The sequence below is a fragment of the Balaenoptera borealis genome (assembly GCF_965194805.1).
Source record: "Balaenoptera borealis genome assembly, chromosome: 7".
Lineage (NCBI taxonomy): Eukaryota > Metazoa > Chordata > Mammalia > Artiodactyla > Balaenopteridae > Balaenoptera > Balaenoptera borealis.
The window spans coordinates 107,903,961-107,924,826 of NC_138864.1; the positions used below are offsets into that span (position 1 = coordinate 107,903,961).

The following is a 20,866-nucleotide window of genomic DNA, read 5'->3' on the forward strand; positions in this document are numbered from 1 at the left end:
CTTGTGGAGTATAAGACGTGTGTAGGCCATTCATGTGAAGAGGAACAGAAGGCAGTCAAATATATGGATCTAGAGTTCGGAGTAGAGGGAAGGGCTGGAGATATAGATTTGGGAGTCTTTAGGGTAACTATGAAGTTAGGGAAATGGTTGAGATATGGAAGCCTCGCCAAAGATCTCGACATAGTTAATAACTATCTTTGGCCTTCAGTTTTACCATGTAAATGTACTCAGATTGGGCCCTATAAAAGTTTATTCGTTTATTCAGCCTCTTATTCAAGGCACAGCCTGCCGTTTCATACCCTTCGCAATAGGTGGCGCTGACGCCCGGCAGGGAGAAGGCGGCAGCATAGGTTGGGCTCGGGGGCGATGGGCCGGTGCGCGGAGGTGGCGACGCTCTAGCCCAGAGCCGGGTATTCGGTGGCTTCGCCGGGTCTTCCCTGGGACTGGGGTCAGGCGGAGAAGCTCTGGCTGCGGAAAGCGCATGCGCAACCGCGTCCCCAAACATGGAGTCTTGTAGCCCAGGTCTTACCTGAATCAGGTAGGAGACAGGCGGGGAAGGAGTGACCCTCCACCTTTAGCCTCCTAGCCCAGCGGATGACTGGGCATGGGCACACTCGGGGTATGTGGCTAGTGTGCGTGGACTACACCAATCCTGGGGCCAAGCTTTGAGTGATAGTGGCCCGGGAGGCCATGAGGACCGGCTGGGGCGTGCCGGACTACGCTGAGGTTGGTGGGTGGCCGCACGAGGTGTGTGCGCCACTCGAGGGCCACGCGGGCGAGGTCCTCGGTCATCGTCTCCTAGAACCTCGCGGTCGGACGAGAACACAGAAGTCCCCTAACGCTCGTCCGAGGCTTGACTCCCCACAGAACGTTTAGTCACTCAGTCGGCTTGACCATCCCTCCAGGAAATCGGGTCTCGAGTTCCCGGGAGGCTGCGCCTTCCCGCTTCGGGACATCATTGGTGGTTGGGAAGGTCGCAGCCACACGGGCCTGGGCGAATGATGGGGGCACGGGGACGCGGCCGCACGGCGCCGGGGGGGGGGGGGGGCGGGGGCGTGGTTTTGGCTGGGAGTTGGAGCAGCGAGTGCGGGGCTGTGCCGAGCGAGTGCTTAGTAACCGGTTGGTGACCAAGTGCTGCGGTAGTAGCGGGGGTGGGGGCACTGGAGGGCACGGTGGGGGAGGACAGCTGAAGGTGTGCGGTGTTGATAGCAATCGAGGAAAAGCAAAACACCTGCTTCTGGGTTGACTCATCCAAGCTGGGGGAATAATTTAATGTGGAATGTAGTTTTAAAAAAAAAAAAAAGTGAATTGTGTGCTGTAGCCCTTTCTTCCCCAGGCAGCTAGGAAATTGCTTGTCCGTCCGAAAGAAAGCTGTTTTCCTTAGAGGGCTGTGATGAGCATCAGATGAGATAATATACATGAAAGGGTAAAGAGCTATAAAAACGCAAGATGTGATTTTATTTCAAATCCTTCAACCTATTTATGTGTGAGTGCATAAGATGTATTCCAGGTGTGGAACAGCAGAATAGTACCAGACTTGGGATTATGGGGTGCGCCCAGTAATGCAAAGGGTGTGTAAAGATACTTTAGGGGTGCTCAGTAATACTGTAATCTCTAGAAACAGTCTCTTAGGTTTATCTTATCTGGTTAATGGGTTATTCAGCTCCCTTGCTTCTCTCCTCTCCCACTTATCTTTTGAACTTTTTTCAGCCAAAGATTTTTACCCAAAAATGAGCCTGAAGAGGAAGGAAGACACCAGTCACTTTTTGGATATATGGGTTAAATTTGATTGAGAGGGAGGTTGATGTGATTGTATGCATAATTTCTTCAATTTGTCTTGCCCTCGGCATGAAATAGCATGTTGTACAAAGAGCTCTGGGCTGAGGGACACCCAGGAAAGATCTTGTTGTGGATCTGACCTTTCAGGGAGGGGTCACCCTGGCCAAGTTCCAATGCCTCTCTGAGCCTTAGTTTCTATCAGATGGGAAAAGACCTTAAAGGTCATTCATGCATTTATCCAGACCTTGCATACCTGCCGCAGGGCTACCCAACCCCTAGAGACAGCGAACTTGTCACGTCCCCAAATGGCTGAGCTACCCAGTCTCTAGACAACCCTGTTGGAAAATTCTTTATGTTGAATCGACATCTGTTTCTCTACAATTTGCACTCATTGGAGCCATACAGAATAAAATGTCTAATGCTGCTTCCACAAATATTTGAGGACTGCTAACACATTTCCCTTCTTCCACTCACTCCACAAGGCTTCTTTTCTTCCAACTAAACATGCCCGGTTATTTTAAACAGGGAGGCAGTGTGGGGTAGTGGAAAGAACGCCAGCTTTGGAGCCAGACGCATCTGCGCTCAGTTCCCAGTCCCTTCACATACTAACAGTGCTCTGAGCTGCCGTATCTTTCTCTGAAAAATATGGATGAAAGTACTCATCTAGCGAGTTATTATGAGAATTAGGGATAAATTGGGTGAAGATCCATGCTATAGTAGGAGCTTAAAATATGACAGCTGTTACACCTTCAGTGACATAATTTGCAATGCATTTTAGTCGTTCTTCTCTGCACAAATTCCTGTTTATGTGTCTCTTAATATCTGCTCTGCAGAACAAAATAAAACACTTTCTCACTAGCAGAATAGAGCAGGGTTAGCTTATTCTGGGTGCTTCTCTAATTACAGTCTACAGTCTACAATGGTTTTTTTGGAGCCATATCACATTGACTCACTGACAACTAAAATCCTGACTCGCTTTATGTGCTGCTGTTCAATCAAGTTTCCCCCATCTTGAACTTCTTTAGCTTATTTGAATCGATAATTATGGCTCTTGCAAGTGGCAGTCCCAGTTCTGTCCTGTTGTCTCCATAAATATCCTTGTTGTCATATTATGGGTCTCAAACTGGGGTTCAGAAAAAATGATTATTGAACCCACCGTACCAGCCCTGCTGATCTCACCACTGTTGCATATCAGCAAGCTAATAAATGCTGAACTTTCTACCCTCATCTTTGCACAAATCTGAGGTCTTTTTATGTGGGACTGTCTGAGAATTGGAATGTGACAGGAATGTATGATAAGCTACGGGTTGAGGGAATGCTGCTGCCTGTGATGTCGGTCAAGTGTGGTGTTTGTATCCAAGAACTGAAAGGGTGCACTGAGAACCAGCCAGAGGCAGGCTTTGGATTTATGTACGGTTACATGTTTTCTCAGGCACTCCAAATGTTTTATACCTTGGGCCAGATTCTCCCCTGGTGGAGGAAGCTTCTCTCTGTAAGTCAGGCACAGTTAGAAAACTCATTAACTGTTTGGCTTCTGGGGAATTCTCTAGCATTTTCTCCCGGCTTTAGCCAAGCTGATCTCTGTTAGTATCCTCTGCATTTTCCAGACTCCTTGCCTCTGTGCTGGGAGGTTCTTCCAAACAGGAATTGCTTCCTTCGCCTAAACGAGTTACGGGTTTGAAGTCCTTCTCAACCTTGATCCCTCGTTTTCCAAGGAGGTTTTTCCTAGCACTCTGTCTGGGAGGGTTTGTCTTGAGCATCAGACTTAGAATTCCCGTTGTCTTCAAGTGCTTGCCTTGGTCCCCTCTGCCGCCCCTCCCCCCCAGCAGTCTCCCCTCCTGTCTACCTACTTGTTCTATGTGGGTGGACATGTTCCATGGCTTTCAGAATAAGATCCTTTGTGAGCACTCAGTCCATTAAATACAAAATTGCCTTCATCTTGGATGCTGGTGCTTCTGGCATGGTGAGAATGAAAGTGCGGAATTGTTTGTAGGACTCATAGGTTCCATTGACAATAAATATGAAAAACTATAATGCCAAGTTTGTTATATATTGTTGTCTTAGTTAAAATAGGAAAGTCTTTATTCTGTTGAAAGGACCGATTTAAATTTTGCTGAGTAATTAATTCAGCCCTTAAAAGGTGGTGGTTCGTTAAAATAGGTAATCTTCCACTTGTTAAGGGGAGTAATTTAAATTTCATTAAGTAACCAATTAAGGCCGCAGAGGGTTTAAATCCATCGGTGGCTCCTCATTTTCTTCAGGACAAACTGTAAACTTCTTAGGATGAAATACTCTTTCTAGCCTAATTTTTTGTCTACCAGCGCCACGGCCCAAAGGACTTGGAGTTTTCCCCAAAGGTTGTGCGGTCCTGCGCCTCCGGTGCTTTGCGAATGCCGTCCCCTCTGGTTGGAATGCTCTTTGTCTCTGGTAAATGTCTATTCATCATTCAAGACAACCCTTCCCCCCTCCCCTTAATTACTTCCTCCCCTGTGCGCCCTCAAATTCTTGTACTTATTCATACAGTATTTATTAGGGGTCTGCTTTGTGGCCAGCGCCGTGGCAGGCTCTGGGAATACAAAAGGTGAATAATACTTGGGCTCGGGCTTTGAGGGGCTTGCATGTTAGGGGGAGGGGGCCATCCTGTCACAAAATGCTGCCAGGAAATTAAAGGGAAAATTTAAGCAGCGTCAGTTCTTGTGTGTCATCCTCACCGGATGGACAGCAGCTCGCTTTGGGGGCAGGGGCCATTTCTCCTTCGTCTTTGCACCCCTGGCTCTTAGCGCTCTGGAGGTGCTAAATTAGCATTGGTTTCATGAACCTCTGAATCGACACCAGTAGAGGTGTGCCCCGGACTGCGCCACATGTTTTGGTGATACGCTCATAGATGGCGGTTTCTCCTATGTCTGACTGGTGGCCCTCAGCTCCCTGGCACACTGTGAGGTGCCGGGTGGGCTCGGCTGGCCCGGCCTTTCGCCCAGATGTTCGGAATCTTGCTCGCCCGCGCTCTGGGCAGCGGAGTGGCGGGGCGGCCTGGGCGGGCGCAAGTGGAAGAGAGGCCTGCAGCGCCCCCGCTGGAGGGAGCCGGCACCGCTCCGGCCGCCTGGCTCGCTCACAGCCCACGCGTTCGTCAGGAATTCAGTTTACAGCCAGAAAACGAACAGACGCTGATTCTCTACACTTTTCTCTTCAGAGGCGTGATCGATGCCTTTTAAAGGATTGTGGATGAAGAAAAAAATCCTTCTCTCTTTTCCGTACCACTGGGGCCCTCGCATTGTGATTCAGTCTTAAATAAATGCATAAACAAAGGGAGCTTTAGTCTCATAATTCTGCCGATCATTCTTTCCGGCACAGGACGGGCTAGTGCCGGGAGTGGGTGCCGCGGGAGGGCTGCGGCGGACCTCTGGCACGCCGACCACGTCGCGCTGCCGCAGAGGAAACGTGCCCGGCGCCACGGCGGTGGCTGACCGAGAGAGCCCAGACTTGCCGCAAGTTTTGACCCTTTTTTTGCTCTCGAGCGGCCGTCCCTTGAATCAGCTGATTAGCTCTGCAGTAGCCCAGCCGAGCTTGTCGTTCCCTAGCCACTCGGTTGTGCCCTTGGTGGGTACCTGTAATTAGAGACCTAGGAGGTGTTGGGCGCTCAGGGACCGCTGCTTTGGCCCGGGCACTCGAGCGGTTCAGAGCCCCCGCCTCATAGCGGATCGCGAGCGGGATGTGAGCCGGCGCCACAGCGGAAGCCCTGGTCCCACTGCATCTGAGGTCGAGCGGCCACCTCTGGGGCTGGGGGGGGCCTATGGGTGGTCTCGGGGGAGGTGATGGAGTCTCAGGAAGTCTGTCGTCTCTTTCTGCAGTGTAAACTCGCCAGAAGAGGATTTTTGCTGTAGAACCTGTGGTTCAGGGTAGGGGGCCGTGAGGGAGCAGCGGGGTGCTGGTGGGGGTCAATACCCCTGAAGGTGCCCTCCGGAGCAGCTGCTGTAGGAGGGGTGCCCCATCCTTGCGCCCTCAGCGGGGCTGCGGGGAAGGGGGTGGCTTCGGCAGGAGGGGCACTGCGGCGCGGTGGGCGGGCCAGGGGCGGGGCGCGGGTGGGCTCTAAAAGTCGGTGCCCAGTCGCTCTGCGCTGCCGCGGCCACCAGCACATCCCGGCGCATCACGGTGGGCGGCGCCTCCTCTGCGGCAACCGCGCCTTGCGCATTGCCGCAGCGCACGCCCCGGTGGCCGCTCGCTGCTTGCCGCGGCCGCACCGCCCTCGCGGGCTGTGGGCTGCGCCCGGCTGCCGGCCGACCCTGCACCGCTGCAGGCGCTGCGGCGCGCCCTTTGCTCAGGGCCGGTGTGCAGGCGGCATGGGATAAGACGCCGCCATGGTGCGCCGAGATCGCCTCCGCAGGTGAGTGCGTGGCGGGCGCGGGGGGGCGGGGGGCGTGTGTGACTGGCTTGCAGCCGCCGTCCCCAGATGGGCTGCGGGCTAGCGGGTGGGACTTTGCCCGTCCGAGCTGGGGCTGCCACAGCGCGACTCCCGTAGTGGAGGGAAAATCTCCGGAGGGTGGGGGGCATGCATTCCTGTCCTCTGAGTCTGTTCTACCTGCTTGGAAGGGGACGTCTCGCCTGCACACAGTAGAATGTTCAGAACGCCGGATCTCCCTGATTTAGGATTTCTAGACCCTGGTATCTATCTGATGCAATTTAGAATTTCTAGACCCTGGCGTCACCCTGTGCAGTTTAGAATTTCTAGACCCTGGTAGCGCCCTGGAGTGACTTAGGATTTTTGGACCCTTGTATTACTCTGATATGGTTTACAATTTTTAGACCTCGGCATCACCCTGGCATGATTGAGGATTTTTAGACCCCGGTATCACCTTGGTGCGATTGACGGTTTTTAGATCCTGGTGTCACCCTTGCGCGATTGAGGATTTTTAGATCCCAGTACCCCCTAGGTGTGAATTAGTGTTTCTAGACCCGGGCTTCACTTTGACGCGACTTAAGATTTTTAGACCCTGGTAACGCCTTGGCGCGATTAGGGTTTTTATACGCCAGCATCGCCTTGGCGCGGTTTAGGGTTTCTAGACCTGGGTTTTGCCTTGGCGTGAATTAGGATTTTAACATCCGAATATCACCCTGACACGATTTAGGGTTTCTAGAGCCCTGCATCGCCCTGGCGCGATTTAGAATTTCGAGACCCCGGTATTGCCCTGCGGTGATTTAGGATTTGAAGACCCTGGTGTCGCCGTGGCGTGAGTTACCGCATAGGTGTGACTAGAACTGGCAGTGTCTTATCACCGAGGCGTAAGTATTTTTGAGATTTCAGTAACAGGAAGCCAAGTGAGAATGATGTGACCAAACTCATAATATTACACATGAATTATTTGCATTGGTTTACAAAATAGTTCATAGTCTCACCGCGATGCTGTGAAGTGGGCAGGTTTGGTGGTATTAAATGTGTGTATTTTTCCTATTTACAAGATGAAGAAATAAAGGCTCGGATAGGTTCATTAATTTCTGGAAGGTTTGTTATTGGGGTTTGCTGAATTTGTACTCTTGATTCTTGGCTCATCAAAGAATGGATATTTGGGTCAAAAAATGTTTAATCTATTTTGCCTACTGACTGCCTGATTGCTTACGTACTAAAAGTCCTAAAATGTTGGGGGCATTTTTACTGAAGTAATTAAGACAGAAAGCGGCTTCCTGAGGGGTTGCCTCTTCGCTTCCTTAGCGTAAAAGAGAAGGAAGAGGTGCGGGGTGAGGGTGTCCCGAGCGGAGAGTGTCTGTCCTTCCCCTCACCACCCCGCACGGTGGGCGGCGAGGGGGGGGGCGGGGGGGGCGGGGCGGGGGAGCCTCTCCTGCTCAGCTCCTCTCTATCCCCTCCCCGGCTCTCTGCTGAGTCACTGCAGATACTCGGCTGCTGGAACCCGTCAGTGAATGACATGAGAAGTATGGGGATCAGGAGTGATGAAATGCGCAGGTGAAAATGTATGAGCTGAAGTCCAGGACAGGTAGCGCTTAGAAATGATCATCTAAACCTGAAAACTTTTTGTCATCTCACCTTTTCAGGAGATAGTGGGATGTAGCCTACTACTACTGTGGGGGGTGGATATTGTGATATAATGGTCATGTTCCGGGCACTTTTTCTAGTCATTTCTTAATCTTTAATCTTTCTACCTTGGAAGGTAGAACCAAATCACTGGGTCTGTTTTATGGATATGCACTTCAGAGTAGGGGGGAAAGACCGCCTTGTGACACCTTAAAAATAGGCAAAGGAGCTGAGATTCTCTGTGGATGTTAAACTACAGGCTCTTATTTTTTGAAAAAAACTCTGCAATATCTTGTGAGTTGGATTAGTTTGTTAGGGATTGTGGCCAGATTACAGGTAATATGGTAGAAGGGTACAGACACAAAGACATTTCCACCAGGGCTTTCACAATTAATTCCCCTTATTTATAGTTCTGTGTTCTTGACAATTCTTATTTTAGTTTTAGAAGGTATTTCCATTCTGGCTATTTTTAAGAGAACTTCCATTCTACTGATGGTTCTTTCCCTGGTGGCCATCAGGAGTCATAAGCTAGAAACAGAGGGAACTGTTTCTAACTCCTGTTTAGCACTTCTTGTCATCGTGGATGAATTGATCTGGACCTTCCAAGTCCTGGGCATGGGAAAGTTGGGTGTGCAAATCAGTGCTTTCCTCCCCAAAACAAAATCAATTCTCAGATGCTCTGCCCCCTTTTTTGGGGGGGATGGGAAGGAAGGGGCATCCTAAGAAATTAAATAAATGGGGGAGCTTTCTCAAGAGTCTGCTAAGAAAAGCAGAAATATAATCTGCTGCCCTGACCTCTCGAGAGATTAGATATTCAGGGTCATGACAAAGCTGCTTACGTTGGAATATACAGGGCACCTGTCTTCTTACTTTCACAGACTCTTTACCCTGAGCAGTTTCTCAGCACAAATCCAGATAGTAGTAGCAAACTGGACTTCACTGGAGTCAGAGGGTTGATAAATATTAGAAAATCAAGAGCAGCTCTCTGCTTTAGGACATGTGATGTTCCTACGTATTTTTTTTTTAAACATCAGTTAAAAAAAAAAAAAAATATATATATATATATATATATATATATATATGTAAAACATTTTACTGGGTGCGGGGCTGGTGGGTAGATGGTAGAGCTTTTAGAGTAAATATGAAGGGAACCCTCCCTCCCCCCAGGAAGCCTTGATAAAAGACAATGAAGTTACTTAAGTAATTTATCTTCCTTTTACTTTATATAAAACCTCTACAGCAGGTCTTGGGAAGAGCACAAGGGGAGGGGCTGTGGGGTTAAAGTGGGACGAAGTTGAGGGGGAAGATTACATATGAAAATAGTATATTTTTTCCTTAAAATTAGAATGATGAGCAAATAAGGTGATTGCCATAGCAGGCAGAGTACACTTACATTCTTGGTAAATTTTCTGCCATGGTTGACATGGAGGACAAGGTAGTCCCCACATGGTACAGAAATTCCCCACCCTGTTTTACCAGTTTGGGGCTTGTGTTAGAATCGTGTACAATGTCACCCAACTGCTTACCCCGGGTTTCTGATCTTCCTACAGGATGAGGGAGTGGTGGGTCCAGGTGGGGCTGTTGGCTGTACCCCTGCTTGCGGCCTATCTGCACATCCCGCCCCCCCAGCTTTCCCCTGCTCTTCACTCATGGAAGTCATCAGGCAAATTTTTTACCTATAAGGGACTGCGTATCTTCTACCAAGGTAAGAACAGGGCTCTTGAAACACTCTGCATGTAGAGGTCCCGTGGGTCCCTCTGAGGTACTTATTTTGCGTCCATTGGTCTCTGTTGCCCCTCAGTGATGGAGGGGAAAACCCTCTTTTTCTGTGTAGTGTCCATTTGAAGGAATGGACTAATTCCCCTCATTAACTTGATATCAGGGAAACTCAAAGAAAATTGCCGGGAGGGTGAGGGTGGTGGAATGGAGATTCCAATGTCCATAGACTGACTTGTTAGTATAATTTATTTATTTATTTTTTCTGATTTTGACTTTTTTTTTTTTTTTAACATCTTTATTGGAGTATAATTGCTTTACCGTGGTGTGTTAGTTTCTGCTTTATAACAAAGTGAATCAGCTATACATATACATATATCCCCATATCTCCTCCCTCTTGCGTCTCCCTCCCACCCTCCCTATCCCACCCCTCTAGGTGGTCACAAAGCACCGAGCTGATCTCCCTGTGCTATGCGGCTGCTTCCCACTAGCTATCTATTTTACATTTGGTAGTGTATATATATGACCAGTATAATTTACTTTGTAGCCTGATTTGCAGTGATAGATAGTACTGGCTTTCTTTTGTGAGCGCCCCTAGTGTCAGATAATATAAACAGCATTCATAGATACAGCTGCCATTGGTTCTGTTCCCCCATCCCTGATTTCATTTTATTGTTTCTATAAAGATTATTTGTTATATGTATAACTAAATGTGATTTAAGTCTTATACCTTTGTCTAAGTTAATTTGCTAATAATTATTGTTATGACTGCTACTTACCAATTAATTACCTTATGCTAGGCATTGAATGGTTTTCAACCTTCATTATTTCGTTTAATCTTTACACCAATACTTGGAGGTAGGTGCTGTTCACCTCATTTTATAGGTAAAGGAAATGAGAAACGAGATTGGAAAAGATTTCTTTTGGGCGGGGGTCAAGAGCAATAACGAAAAATGTTTGTCATAAACCGTTTTTCATTATTGCTCCTGACCTCCTCTCATTTGCTATATTCAACTAAAAGTAAGTATATAATTTTCTTTATGTTGGTCACTTAGGTTGTTTCTAGTTTTCCAATGTTTTAAATAATGTTAAAGGGAAACCTCCATGTATGTGTTAATTTTTTCCTTATTTTTTCAAATAGTACTACGTGTAAATGAAATGATTTATTTGCATGGATTCTCAAGAATAAGACTCCTAGGCTAAAGTATATAAAATTTTTCATTGCTTCTAAATTATTTTTGTAAACCTTATTATCAAATTCTCATGCCAGTGGCAGTATATGAATCTATCAGTTTTAATCTAATACCATTTTTTATTAGCAAGGCTACTTACTGTTTAAATGTTTGGCTAACTTAAAAGATGTTTATACATTAAAAAATGTTCATGTTTATGTTGATTAGCCTTTTTTTATAGTTGTTAGAATTTTGCAATAGTTGAGCATTATGCTTTTAATATTCAGTTGAGTCTCCTCTGCGGGAAATAAAATTGTTGGACAAATGGCATAAACTGAGGTGCTCACTGGGTTGAGGAAGGGAATTTTTGTGAGGCCATTAATAATAAGGTACAAAGAACTTGTAGTTATTAAGTTGTGACTGTATACTTTTAACTGTGAAGCTTTACTTTTTACTGTGGAAAAGCAATTTACATATTAATGATACAGAATAAAGGGAGAAATGAGGAAATACTTCTTAAAAATCTAGGTGAAAGTAAGCAGTCTGCCGCCAAGTATTTTCATATAAAGTGAGCTATTTACGTTTTTAAAAAATTGAAGTATAGTTGATTTACAATATTATATTAGTTCAGGTGTAGAACATTAGTGATTCAATATTTTAATAGATTATACTCCATTTAAAGTTATTATAAAATATTGGCTGTATTTACAGTTTTTAAATATACAGAATAAAAGAAAACAGGTATCAAATGGCTATTACGTAAAGCAATAAGCTTGCATTTTAAAAGAAATCTATTATTTTAATTTCATTAATTTGGTCAGGGTTTCTTGTCCTTTATACCAGATTATTTAGATTTTTCATATCTTCAAGGTTATTTTCGTAGGGCATCAGCCTAACTGATCTCTCTCCTCTTCCCAGACTCTGTGGGTGTGGTTGGAAGTCCAGAGATAGTTGTGCTTTTACACGGCTTTCCAACATCCAGCTATGACTGGTACAAGGTAAGGAAATCAGACTTCTGGGTCCTACTATGCCTTTAAAAATCCAAAATCAAGGATTTTGTTGTCAGCACTGGAAGACTCTTGCATATTTGAGTTGCTTAATAAAATAGGATTAAATGTAGAACTGTTGCTCATTTACTGTAAGGGAGTAAAAAAGTCTTTGGCAATCCGGGAGGGATCATTGCCAAGTTAAAAAGTGCTGGAGTTCCTCCCTCAATGGAGATTAATTATAAGGAATAAAGCACTTTCCAGGAGGATCACTTGTGGGCCTGTTGTGGTTTCATGAGATTTTCCCTTTATTGAAGTCTGTTTATTAAGCTGAGATAGGGATGAAACTCCTTTGCTGCTGTAGGTTGAAGAGGAGGAGCAGGATTAGAAAGACCAAACCATCCCTTTCCTTCTTGTAGATTTGGGAAGGTCTGACCCTCAGGTTTCATCGAGTGATTGCCCTTGATTTCTTAGGCTTTGGCTTCAGTGACAAACCGGTAAGCAGCATCTAGATGGGGCAGTGTTGCGGGATGGGGGTAGGCAAGGATGGAGGGGTCAGGCTGGCAGACACACCTGCACCCTTGACTTCATCCTGTGTATCTGGGCTCTCCTTTCCCTAGAGACCACATCACTATTCCATATTCGAGCAGGCCAGCATCGTGGAGGCTCTTTTGCGGCATCTGGGGCTCCAGAACCGTAGGATCAACCTGTTGTCTCACGACTATGGGGATATCGTTGCTCAGGAGCTGCTCTATAGGTCAGTGAAGCCATGACTTGTGTACGATTCACAGGTTTCACTCGTTTAAGATGAGAGAAGTACATTGTTCTGGGTTCTTTCTGGCCCTTTTCACTCTTGGGAGTTTGTCTTCAGCTGCTCAGTAAGCTATGTGTTTCCCTCCCCGTCTCTAGGTTCAAGCAGAATCGATCTGGTCGGCTTACCATCAAGAGTCTCTGTCTGTCGAATGGAGGTAACTGCCTTGGAGGCTGGTGGAAAGTGAGGTGTAGCTTAGAGGGCCACATTTAGATACGGCAGTGACGTCTAAATGGTAATCTGATGGTACTGCAAACAGACCCAAGCAAAGTAGTGGATCTTTACCTCTTTCGTGCCATGAAACGCTTTGTGGTCTGATGAGATTTACTGACGCTTTCTCAGAATAATGTTTTTAAATATAGAAAATAAAGTAAGATTACAAAGGAAACTGATTATCTTGACATAAGTTAATAAAAAGCTGTGTTATAGTAAGATGTGCTTTTTTAAATGTATTTAATACATTTTCCAGCAAGATCTTGTGGTGTGTCTGGTAACAACTGTGATTAGAAGTAGTGGGGAGTGCAGATGATATTTCGCAATCTCTGCAACAACTGCAGTGGGTTCTGCAGACATTTGAGATGAAGCCACAGGTGCTTCTACTACTACTGTGGTTTGTGTCATAAACTCTCAATTCACAGCAGTGCCAAGTTTCAGTTGGAAATTAGTGAGCCCTTGATTAGACCTTTTGGAGATGTTTCTTGTTCTTTGCCTGCCATTGAGCCTGGCTTGTAAATGCATGACTATCCAGCTGTCCCCCGAATACCTTAGAATACCTTACGGGCAGATGGGAGAGGAGCCTGTCTGTCCCTTTATCAGTAGCTCATGGCTTTCTCCCACTGACTCTGGAAAAAGTGGAAACGGAAAAGCTCTAGGTTTTTTGAAGGATCTACACTTCTGAAAAATCTCTGGTTTCCTTTGCAGCCCGACTAGTTAACAACATTATGTATTCTGAGGAATGGGTGGAAACGCTAAGGGGAGCCAGAGTCTAGTCATCAGCAGTGTGGATGACCATGACGTATTTTTCCCTTCTCTCTACAGTGGGGAAAGTGATCCCAGTGGGATAGAATTTGACCTGGTAAACACAGAATTCCCTGGAGAAATAATAAATCACAGTACTAAGTTTTTATTTGTAGTTCGGTTTTTGGCAGTAAAAGCCCTCAAGGTGACTAATAGGGTGAATTGTCTCCGATAATGGGCCTATGTTTGGCCTAAGATTGTTGGTAAATAACTACCCTAAGTCTCTTCTCCTACAGGTATATTTCCTGAGACTCACCGTCCTCTCCTTCTCCAAAAGGTTGGTTACTCCACTGACTAGATCTCTAGTTTTTAAGGTTTCTACTGATATAAATAATGCTGGTATCTTTACAACGGCCATACCTGCTCTCATGGGCTGTAGTTAAAATCTGTTTCATCATGAACTCATGTTAACGAAGTTAATTTTTTCCTTAATAAAGGAAAAATAAAGCAGTAGAAGTGACCCCTAGATAAATAAAGGCTTATTTCTGAGAATGAGAGCAACAGATATTTGGAGAAGTACAGCTATCTAAAGAGTTGTGTCATTAGCATGATGTTTGAACAAATTGGGACCCTAGTCTAAAGTTGAATATATCAGTTAAAAGTCTTTGGAATTGTTTGTTTTCTATGGGAGAAGAATGTGGGTAAGCAAAACAAGAAACTAAAAGCCAGTAGATTTGGCTAAAGTCCTTTTTTAGTTCCTAGTGTAAAACCTTTTATCCTGGATAGTTGTTTTCTTTCTTTGGACTATGGATTTTTACTTTTACACCTATAGCTTCTCAAAGATGGAGGCATGCTGTCACCCATCCTAACGCGACTGATGAACTTCTTCGTATTCTCTCGAGGGTAAGTCATTGTCAAAGACTGATTCACTTCAGCATGGGAACAATGTAGTGAAAAGTTGCTGCCATTAAAGTTCTGGGCCAAATCTTAGGGTTTGACCCTTTAAAGTAAAGGTGTTGACCACTTGCCAGGCAAGTAGTAGAAGGAATTCATAAACTAGTCAAGGGTCAGACATACATGACCTGAGGTTCCAATCATACTTGATGTACTGAGTTCTTCTCACACTTACCTTTCTGCTTTTTTGGACTCATTCAGTCTCACCCCGGTCTTTGGGCCATACACCCGACCCTCTGAGAGTGAACTGTGGGACATGTGGGCAGGGATACGCAACAATGACGGGAACTTGGTTATCGACAGGTAAGAAATAACCCTTTGCTTTGGTTTCCAGAGACACTTTTTTTGGGAAGTGGGGAAAGATGTGGGATTGTGTGTTCTGTTCCTTGCTTTCATAACCACAAGAAGAGTGGTTATGACCTATGAGGCAAACCAAAAAGTCATGCTCTGTACTTTCTAAGAAGAAAGAAATTGAGAATAGAGTGAGCTCTGAGCCTAAGCCATTTGGCACCGTAAGTTTGGATAAACAGCTGCAAATTCTAATGCTAATTTAGTCTGCAACTGACTGACTGGCAAATCGTCTTTGGACCTTTTGTCAATAGTAAATGTTTCAAAATGTCTAATCATAATTCTGAAAGGTGCCTAATGCCTCTCTCAAAGTACAGATTGTTTCCTTTTTCATATCTTTTCTATAGCAACAGGGACTGAGAAGGGAGGTTTCTCTATCTTGTACAAAGAATCCCCATGCCTTGGTTCAAATGAGAGTGTAGCTGCTTTCACAGAGGGACCTAGAGATAGTGTATCCAGAACTGCTTGGGGCGAGGCCCTGTCTCTTGGCCAGCTGGGTCACCGTGGCTTCCAGGGTGTTGCTGGTGGCTCTGCTGGGAACTGTGAGCTCGAGGGAGCCAGGCCTCCCTAACCCCCATGGGACCCTTGAAGATTCATTTTAATATAAGAAACGGAGAAACAAAGCCCTCTTGTAAAATTCCCTTGTGCTTTCAAGAAACTAAATACCACTTCTAAGAGGTGATATTTGAAGTTCACAAAAATAACTGTCCTGCAGTTGGCAGGCAGAATAATTAGAATACACGAGTTTGAGTTCTAAAATGTAGCTATGACATCTTACACTGTAGGATGAGGACTCTGCCTCCATTTTATCTGTGGTCAGATGAAATGCAGAGGTTGAAGCTTTGTGCTCATGAACTTCTACACTGAGAATTTTAGAAGTAGATGCCAATTTAGAGATCATGTAGTTCAGTTTCTTAAAGATGAGGAAAGATGTGTGTGTTACCAACAACTTTTGAGTCACAGAGCTTGTTAGTGGTGGAGCCAAAATCAGACCTCTAGACCCAGACTTTAGTCACATGTAATCCAAAGTAACTTCCAGCCTTCCTAGATTTCATTCCCCGCTTAATAAACACAAAGAACCATTAATTCTAACATCGATAGTAGGCATGATCACTGCCATAGCTACATGGTGGTTAACTCTAGAGGTTAACAGAAACGGGTAAATTAAGTGGGCCATTCCCAGGAATGCCAAGTTGCTTCTGGATTAAGAAAACATATTGATCGTGTTCAGTAGGTTGTGTTCCTTGTGGTTCCTGTCAGGCCTTTGCATCCCCATAACAAAAAAAAGTTTCTTGTTTTACTCTTGCTGACTTATCTGTCCTATAGTCTCTTGCAGTACATCAATCAAAGGAAGAAGTTTAGAAGACGCTGGGTGGGAGCTCTTGCCTCTGTATCTATTCCCAGTGAGTATTTCTATATTACCTCTTTTTTCTTTTTTTAAATAAAATTTATCTTGGGCTGCGTTGGGTCTTAGTTGCAGCGCATGGGCTTCTCATTGCGGTGGCTTCTCTTGTTGCAGAGCACGGGCTCTAGGCATGCCGGCTTCAGTAGTTGTGGCACAAGGGCTCAGTAGTTGTGGCTTGTGGGCTCTAGAGCGCAGGCTCAGTAGTTGTGGTGCACGGGCTTAGTTGCTCTGCAGCATGTGGGATCTTCCTGGACCAGGGCTCCAACCTGTGTCCCCTGCATTGGCAGGCGGATTCTTAACCACTGCACCACCAGGGAAGTCCCTCTGTATTACCTCTTGATAGGAAAACTGAGGGACTGTGGGTTAAATAATTGCCAGACTTAGCAAACAAAGATACAAGATACCCAGCTAAATTTGAATTTCAGATAAACAACAAACACCTATTTAGGATAAGTATATGCTATGCAGTATTTGAGATATACTAAAAAAAAAAAAATCATTATCTGAAGTTCAGATGTAACTGGCCATCCTTTATTTAATCTGGCAGCCAGTGACAGGTGTTGTAGAGAAGTATATAAAACATTGAGATCCTGTTGCAAAGGGAGTTGGTGTCTCTGTCAGGAGTGAGAGTTAGACCAGTTTCTGTGCTGTGCATTGTCAGTAGCTGCCACATTCAATGCTGAATTGCTGGGACAGCAGGCTGTTTAGATTACTAATCAAGAAAGAGGCTATAGGTGGTTTCTGCTTGTCTCTTCATTCTTACGGATTTAAAAAAGAAATTCAGTGCACTATCTCACACAGAGTAATTAGTGCTCAGGATATCATTGGTTGATTTCAAATGTCAAGGGTCAATTATAACTGAAGAGAGAGGCCTAAAGAATGACAGTCTTCTGGATTTATAAAAATGGAATGTTGGAAGTGGGGCTTATTCCTTTTGGTCCAGTGCACAGAAGAGATGAAGGGACTGAATGGTTGTTTACAGGAGAAAAGGTCTGAAATGGACTGATTTTTTAGGCTTATTCCCATATGTTCCTTGTAACCTACTTATTGAAAGAAGCTAGGTTTTCTATTATAAAAAAAACTATTTAAAGAAAAAAAAATTTTTTTTGGGGGGGTAGTTAATTTTACAGTGGGAATAGGAAAATGGATGTGAGAGCCGTTAATAATTCATTCCTCTTCCCTTTCCTAGTTCATTTTATCTATGGGCCACTGGATCCAGTGAATCCCTATCCAGAGTTTTTGGAGCTGTACAGGTGAGTCTCCCTCAGGGGTCTTTGTTTTCTTAGTACCTCATCCTGTGACAGTGGTGAACAGGATTGCCTGTTGAGGGCTGTTGCTCTAGCCTCTGTCTCCGACCTCACTGGCTGTTCATCTAGGAAACACATAATAGAGGATGAAATGGGGACTCTTACTCTCACATAATGTAAAGATCAAGAAATTCAGTTATACATTCTCTTGGTTTATACAGTCTGTTTTCACTATCATAGTTACTACATGTTCCGAGATGTACAGGTAAGAAACAGCTATCACGTGAGCCAAGGAATGGAAGTGGATATATTTTAAGAAACGTTTGCTTTAGTCTGATTGTAAAGCCAACTCATTGGCCTCAGCTGAGGAGACTGCAGGGGGAGAATGAACTGTGGGAAAGTGCCTTCGCAGGTTGTTCTTCTCTCTAGGTATTTATTTGGAAGGTGTCGGAATATGAGAGCTTGATTATGTCACATAAAAATGTTCCATACCTTCACATGGCCTAGTAGAAACAGCCCAGTAGTAAACAGCTTACATTTAATTTTAAACAAAAATACCCTCTCTCATCTCCTCAGGTTAAGCAAGGTCTTTTGTTATCTTTACTTGGACAGTGAATTGCTGAATGGCCCACTTCTCCAAGGAGCTGGAAGTCATCCCACTCTGACATGTGTTGTATATGTGTTATATTTTCATGTTGTTGTCTGTTGGAATATGAGCATTTAAAAACTAGTCTGTATACATCATAAATGGAATTGGCAAGTTTATCTGCCTAAGATAGATATAATTCCAAAGTAGAAGGTGAATAAGCTCTCTCTTGGTTCCTTCCAGTGTGGTATGTCCACAGGGGCGTTTACTAGGGCTGCCCACTGGCTTACATCCCTCCCCCTCCCTCCAGCCTCAAGTTCACCTACATGCTGTTCTCTTCCACTAGGAAAACGCTGCCGCGGTCCACAGTGTCGATTCTGGATGACCACATTAGCCACTATCCACAGCTAGAGGATCCCATGGGCTTCTTGAATGCATATATGGGCTTCATCAACTCCTTCTGAGCTGGAAAGAGTAGCTTCCCTGTATTACCTCCCCTATTCCCTTATCTGTTGTGTATTCCACTTAGCAAGAAACGCCCAAAAGAGGTCCTGGCCACCAAACACTATTCTCTCACAAAAGTCCACCTGACTCACACTGGTGAACAGCATATAGTAAAAAGCCAGCAGAAGCTCTAAGGGTGACCTAATAGTCCACCTCCCATTCCTTTGACATCTGATCAAGTGTATGGACTTGCCTTTGTGTTATTAGGAAATTCTGATGGGCACTACTACTCACTGATGCAGAAAGATAGGCAGACATTCTTTCTTTTGCATAAAAGCCTTTGAAACACTTCTATGGACTTCTCTGAAATATTTAGAAATGCTAATTTCTGGCCCTGACTGGAATTATCTAAAGGTGCCACCTTCACCTTGCCTTGAATGGCTTTAATTCTCTAAGTGACACAGATTCAAGTGAGAATGAGTCTCCCTCGTCATAACTTTGGATTTAGTTTCACTAGCTGCTTCTAACTGTAGTCATTTTGTTAGATTTTGGTTTCAATAATGCAGTATTCTAAGTATACTTTAAGACTATGATTTACCTACATGTATTATGTATGTATTTTATAAGGACACTAAACCAGCAGACACTTACTCTAGCAGAGTAGTTTAACCTTATTAAACATGTTTCATTTCTGAGTAAATTGAACTAAAGCCAAGCTATTTATAGAATTTCCTAAAATCACAGAACATTAAGGACAGTAGTCTCTGTGCCAGAGATTTACTGTTATTTGCTGTTAGAACTGGTCTTTCCAGCTAATAACAGTCGGACTCGTCATACCTCAGTGCTTAGAAGCATGTCCCTCCTGAGCCAGAGTGGAGAGGAGGGGATCGTTGTACAGTCCAAGTTACCAGGCTGAATATATACTGATTGCTCAACTTCTCGTTGGCTGTCCCAGAGAGGGTTCCTCATGTAGCTCAGCAATTCCTGTACTTTACAGATGGGAAAGTTCCAGAAACTTTAAGAACAAAGTCTGAAAGTTCTATGAGCAAATGGTGCTGAATACTTTTTTTTTTTAAGCCACAGTTTCATTGTCTTAGTTAAAACAGGATTACTAAGTGGTGATTTTAAATTCCTTTTTTTTTTTTATTAGCAACTTCAAGTATAACAACTGGAATAAGTGTTTATTTTCTATTAATAAAAATGAATTTTGACAAAAGTGGACTCTGGCTCCCGCTCCCCCACCACCCCTCTGGGATAAAAGCTTTCCAACATTGCCAGGAGCTTTCAGATACACAGTGAATTAAAGAATTTAATGAAGTTAAGCAGCTGGGGCATAGGATAGTATTTGATTTTCAAGATCACCCAAAGCTGTACTACCATACCAAAGTTGACCAAGTGTAATAAAAAGAAAAAGGAACAAAAACAAAGACATGCACAAGGACAGACATCTGCTTGATCTGCTGGCTCAGGGCCAAACATTTAATTTGCTTTTCTGAAGTCATTCATTTTTGAAAGTATGATTCTGGGAAATTCATGCCAATAGCCTGAAAGCCCACTGACAGTGAAGGGTACATCAACTTCATCTCACCCAGTAAAAACTTATCCAACAGAAGCCAAGATAACATCTACAGGTGTTCCCTCTTTGCTTCTGACAGTCACCTGCATGGTCACCCCATCTGCTAAGGCCAGCCTGGACCTCACCAATAAATCATAGCCACCTCTGTATACACCTGAGAGGAAAAAAGTGAGGAAAACCATGTTAAGAACTCAAAACAAGCTCTGAATAATGAAATTTATCATGCTCTGCCTGCATTTCCTTTCTATTATTTTAGTTTAGCTTTTCTAGAGATTTGTGCTTATGGTGGGAATTGAATCCTACATACAAATTCTAAATAATCTTTTATATTCCCGTAATACCAGGTACATAGAAGGTATTCAATACTATTGATATGGAGTACTTAAGCGGGGGGCACTGGTATCTGCAGAAGAGATTTAAGTGTCTTGGGCCAAATATACATCTTAAAAGAACCATCTAAGAATAGCATGCAAATTAAACAGCTAAAACAAATTATTCATTTTGATGGGGCTTCAAGTTGTAACTCATATAATGGGATAATGGGACAGTAGCAGGGCATGAGATGCCCGTGCACATCCCTTCCTATCAAATTCTGCAACAAAATGAAGGAGAAATCTGGTGAAAGTTTCTTACCTGCCAGATAGAGGGAATGGGAATTCTTGTTCTCAGGTACTTTGTCTGACCTCTCACATGGCTGCATGCCCAGAAATGTGATGATGTTGTTGACAGCTTCTGTGTTGAGAAGATTGATGCAACCGTATGAGAAAAGGTCAGCGTAGGGATCTGCCTCTGCACTAGTTTGTGCTGGGAGGTGGGGGTGCACGGGGTTGGCGGTGGTGTGTGGAGGGAGGCTACTGGACTGG

The 20,866-nt window shown here is 44.5% G+C and overlaps 2 protein-coding genes across 18 annotated transcripts in view; one reads left to right on the plus strand and one right to left on the minus strand.

Moving 5' to 3' along the window:
- Window positions 1–360: 360 nt before the first annotated feature.
- The window catches only part of MEST (mesoderm specific transcript), a 120,701-nt gene continuing 100,195 nt past the window's right edge, over window positions 361–20,866 (plus strand). For 8 of the 14 annotated variants that reach the window (XM_082399240.1, XM_082399237.1, XM_082399248.1 and 5 more), the window contains exons 1-11: window positions 5,888–6,160; window positions 9,352–9,506; window positions 11,608–11,687; window positions 12,095–12,172; window positions 12,296–12,432; window positions 12,585–12,643; window positions 13,740–13,780; window positions 14,276–14,346; window positions 14,599–14,700; window positions 16,072–16,148; window positions 17,340–17,403. In XM_082399240.1, the coding sequence (XP_082255366.1) occupies window positions 6,135–6,160; window positions 9,352–9,506; window positions 11,608–11,687; window positions 12,095–12,172; window positions 12,296–12,432; window positions 12,585–12,643; window positions 13,740–13,780; window positions 14,276–14,346; window positions 14,599–14,700; window positions 16,072–16,148; window positions 17,340–17,403 (890 nt within the window). In that variant the 5' untranslated portion in view covers window positions 5,888–6,134. Of the gene's footprint in view, window positions 620–5,887; window positions 6,161–6,902; window positions 7,057–9,351; window positions 9,507–11,607; window positions 11,688–12,094; window positions 12,173–12,295; window positions 12,433–12,584; window positions 12,644–13,739; window positions 13,781–14,275; window positions 14,347–14,598; window positions 14,701–16,071; window positions 16,149–17,339; window positions 17,404–17,973; window positions 18,146–18,329; window positions 19,644–20,866 lie in introns of those variants that run through there. The other 6 variants (XM_082399243.1, XM_082399244.1, XM_082399242.1 and 3 more) reach the window with 6 other exon arrangements.
- COPG2 (COPI coat complex subunit gamma 2) overlaps window positions 19,877–20,866 on the minus strand; it is a 142,459-nt gene continuing 141,469 nt past the window's right edge. For all 4 annotated transcript variants that reach the window (XM_082399168.1, XM_082399166.1, XM_082399169.1 and 1 more), the window contains 2 exons: window positions 20,637–20,735; window positions 19,877–20,157 (listed from right to left, as the gene is read on the minus strand). In XM_082399168.1, coding sequence (XP_082255294.1) covers window positions 20,027–20,157; window positions 20,637–20,735 — 230 coding nt within the window. In that variant the 3' untranslated portion in view covers window positions 19,877–20,026. The remainder of the gene's footprint in view (window positions 20,158–20,636; window positions 20,736–20,866) is intronic.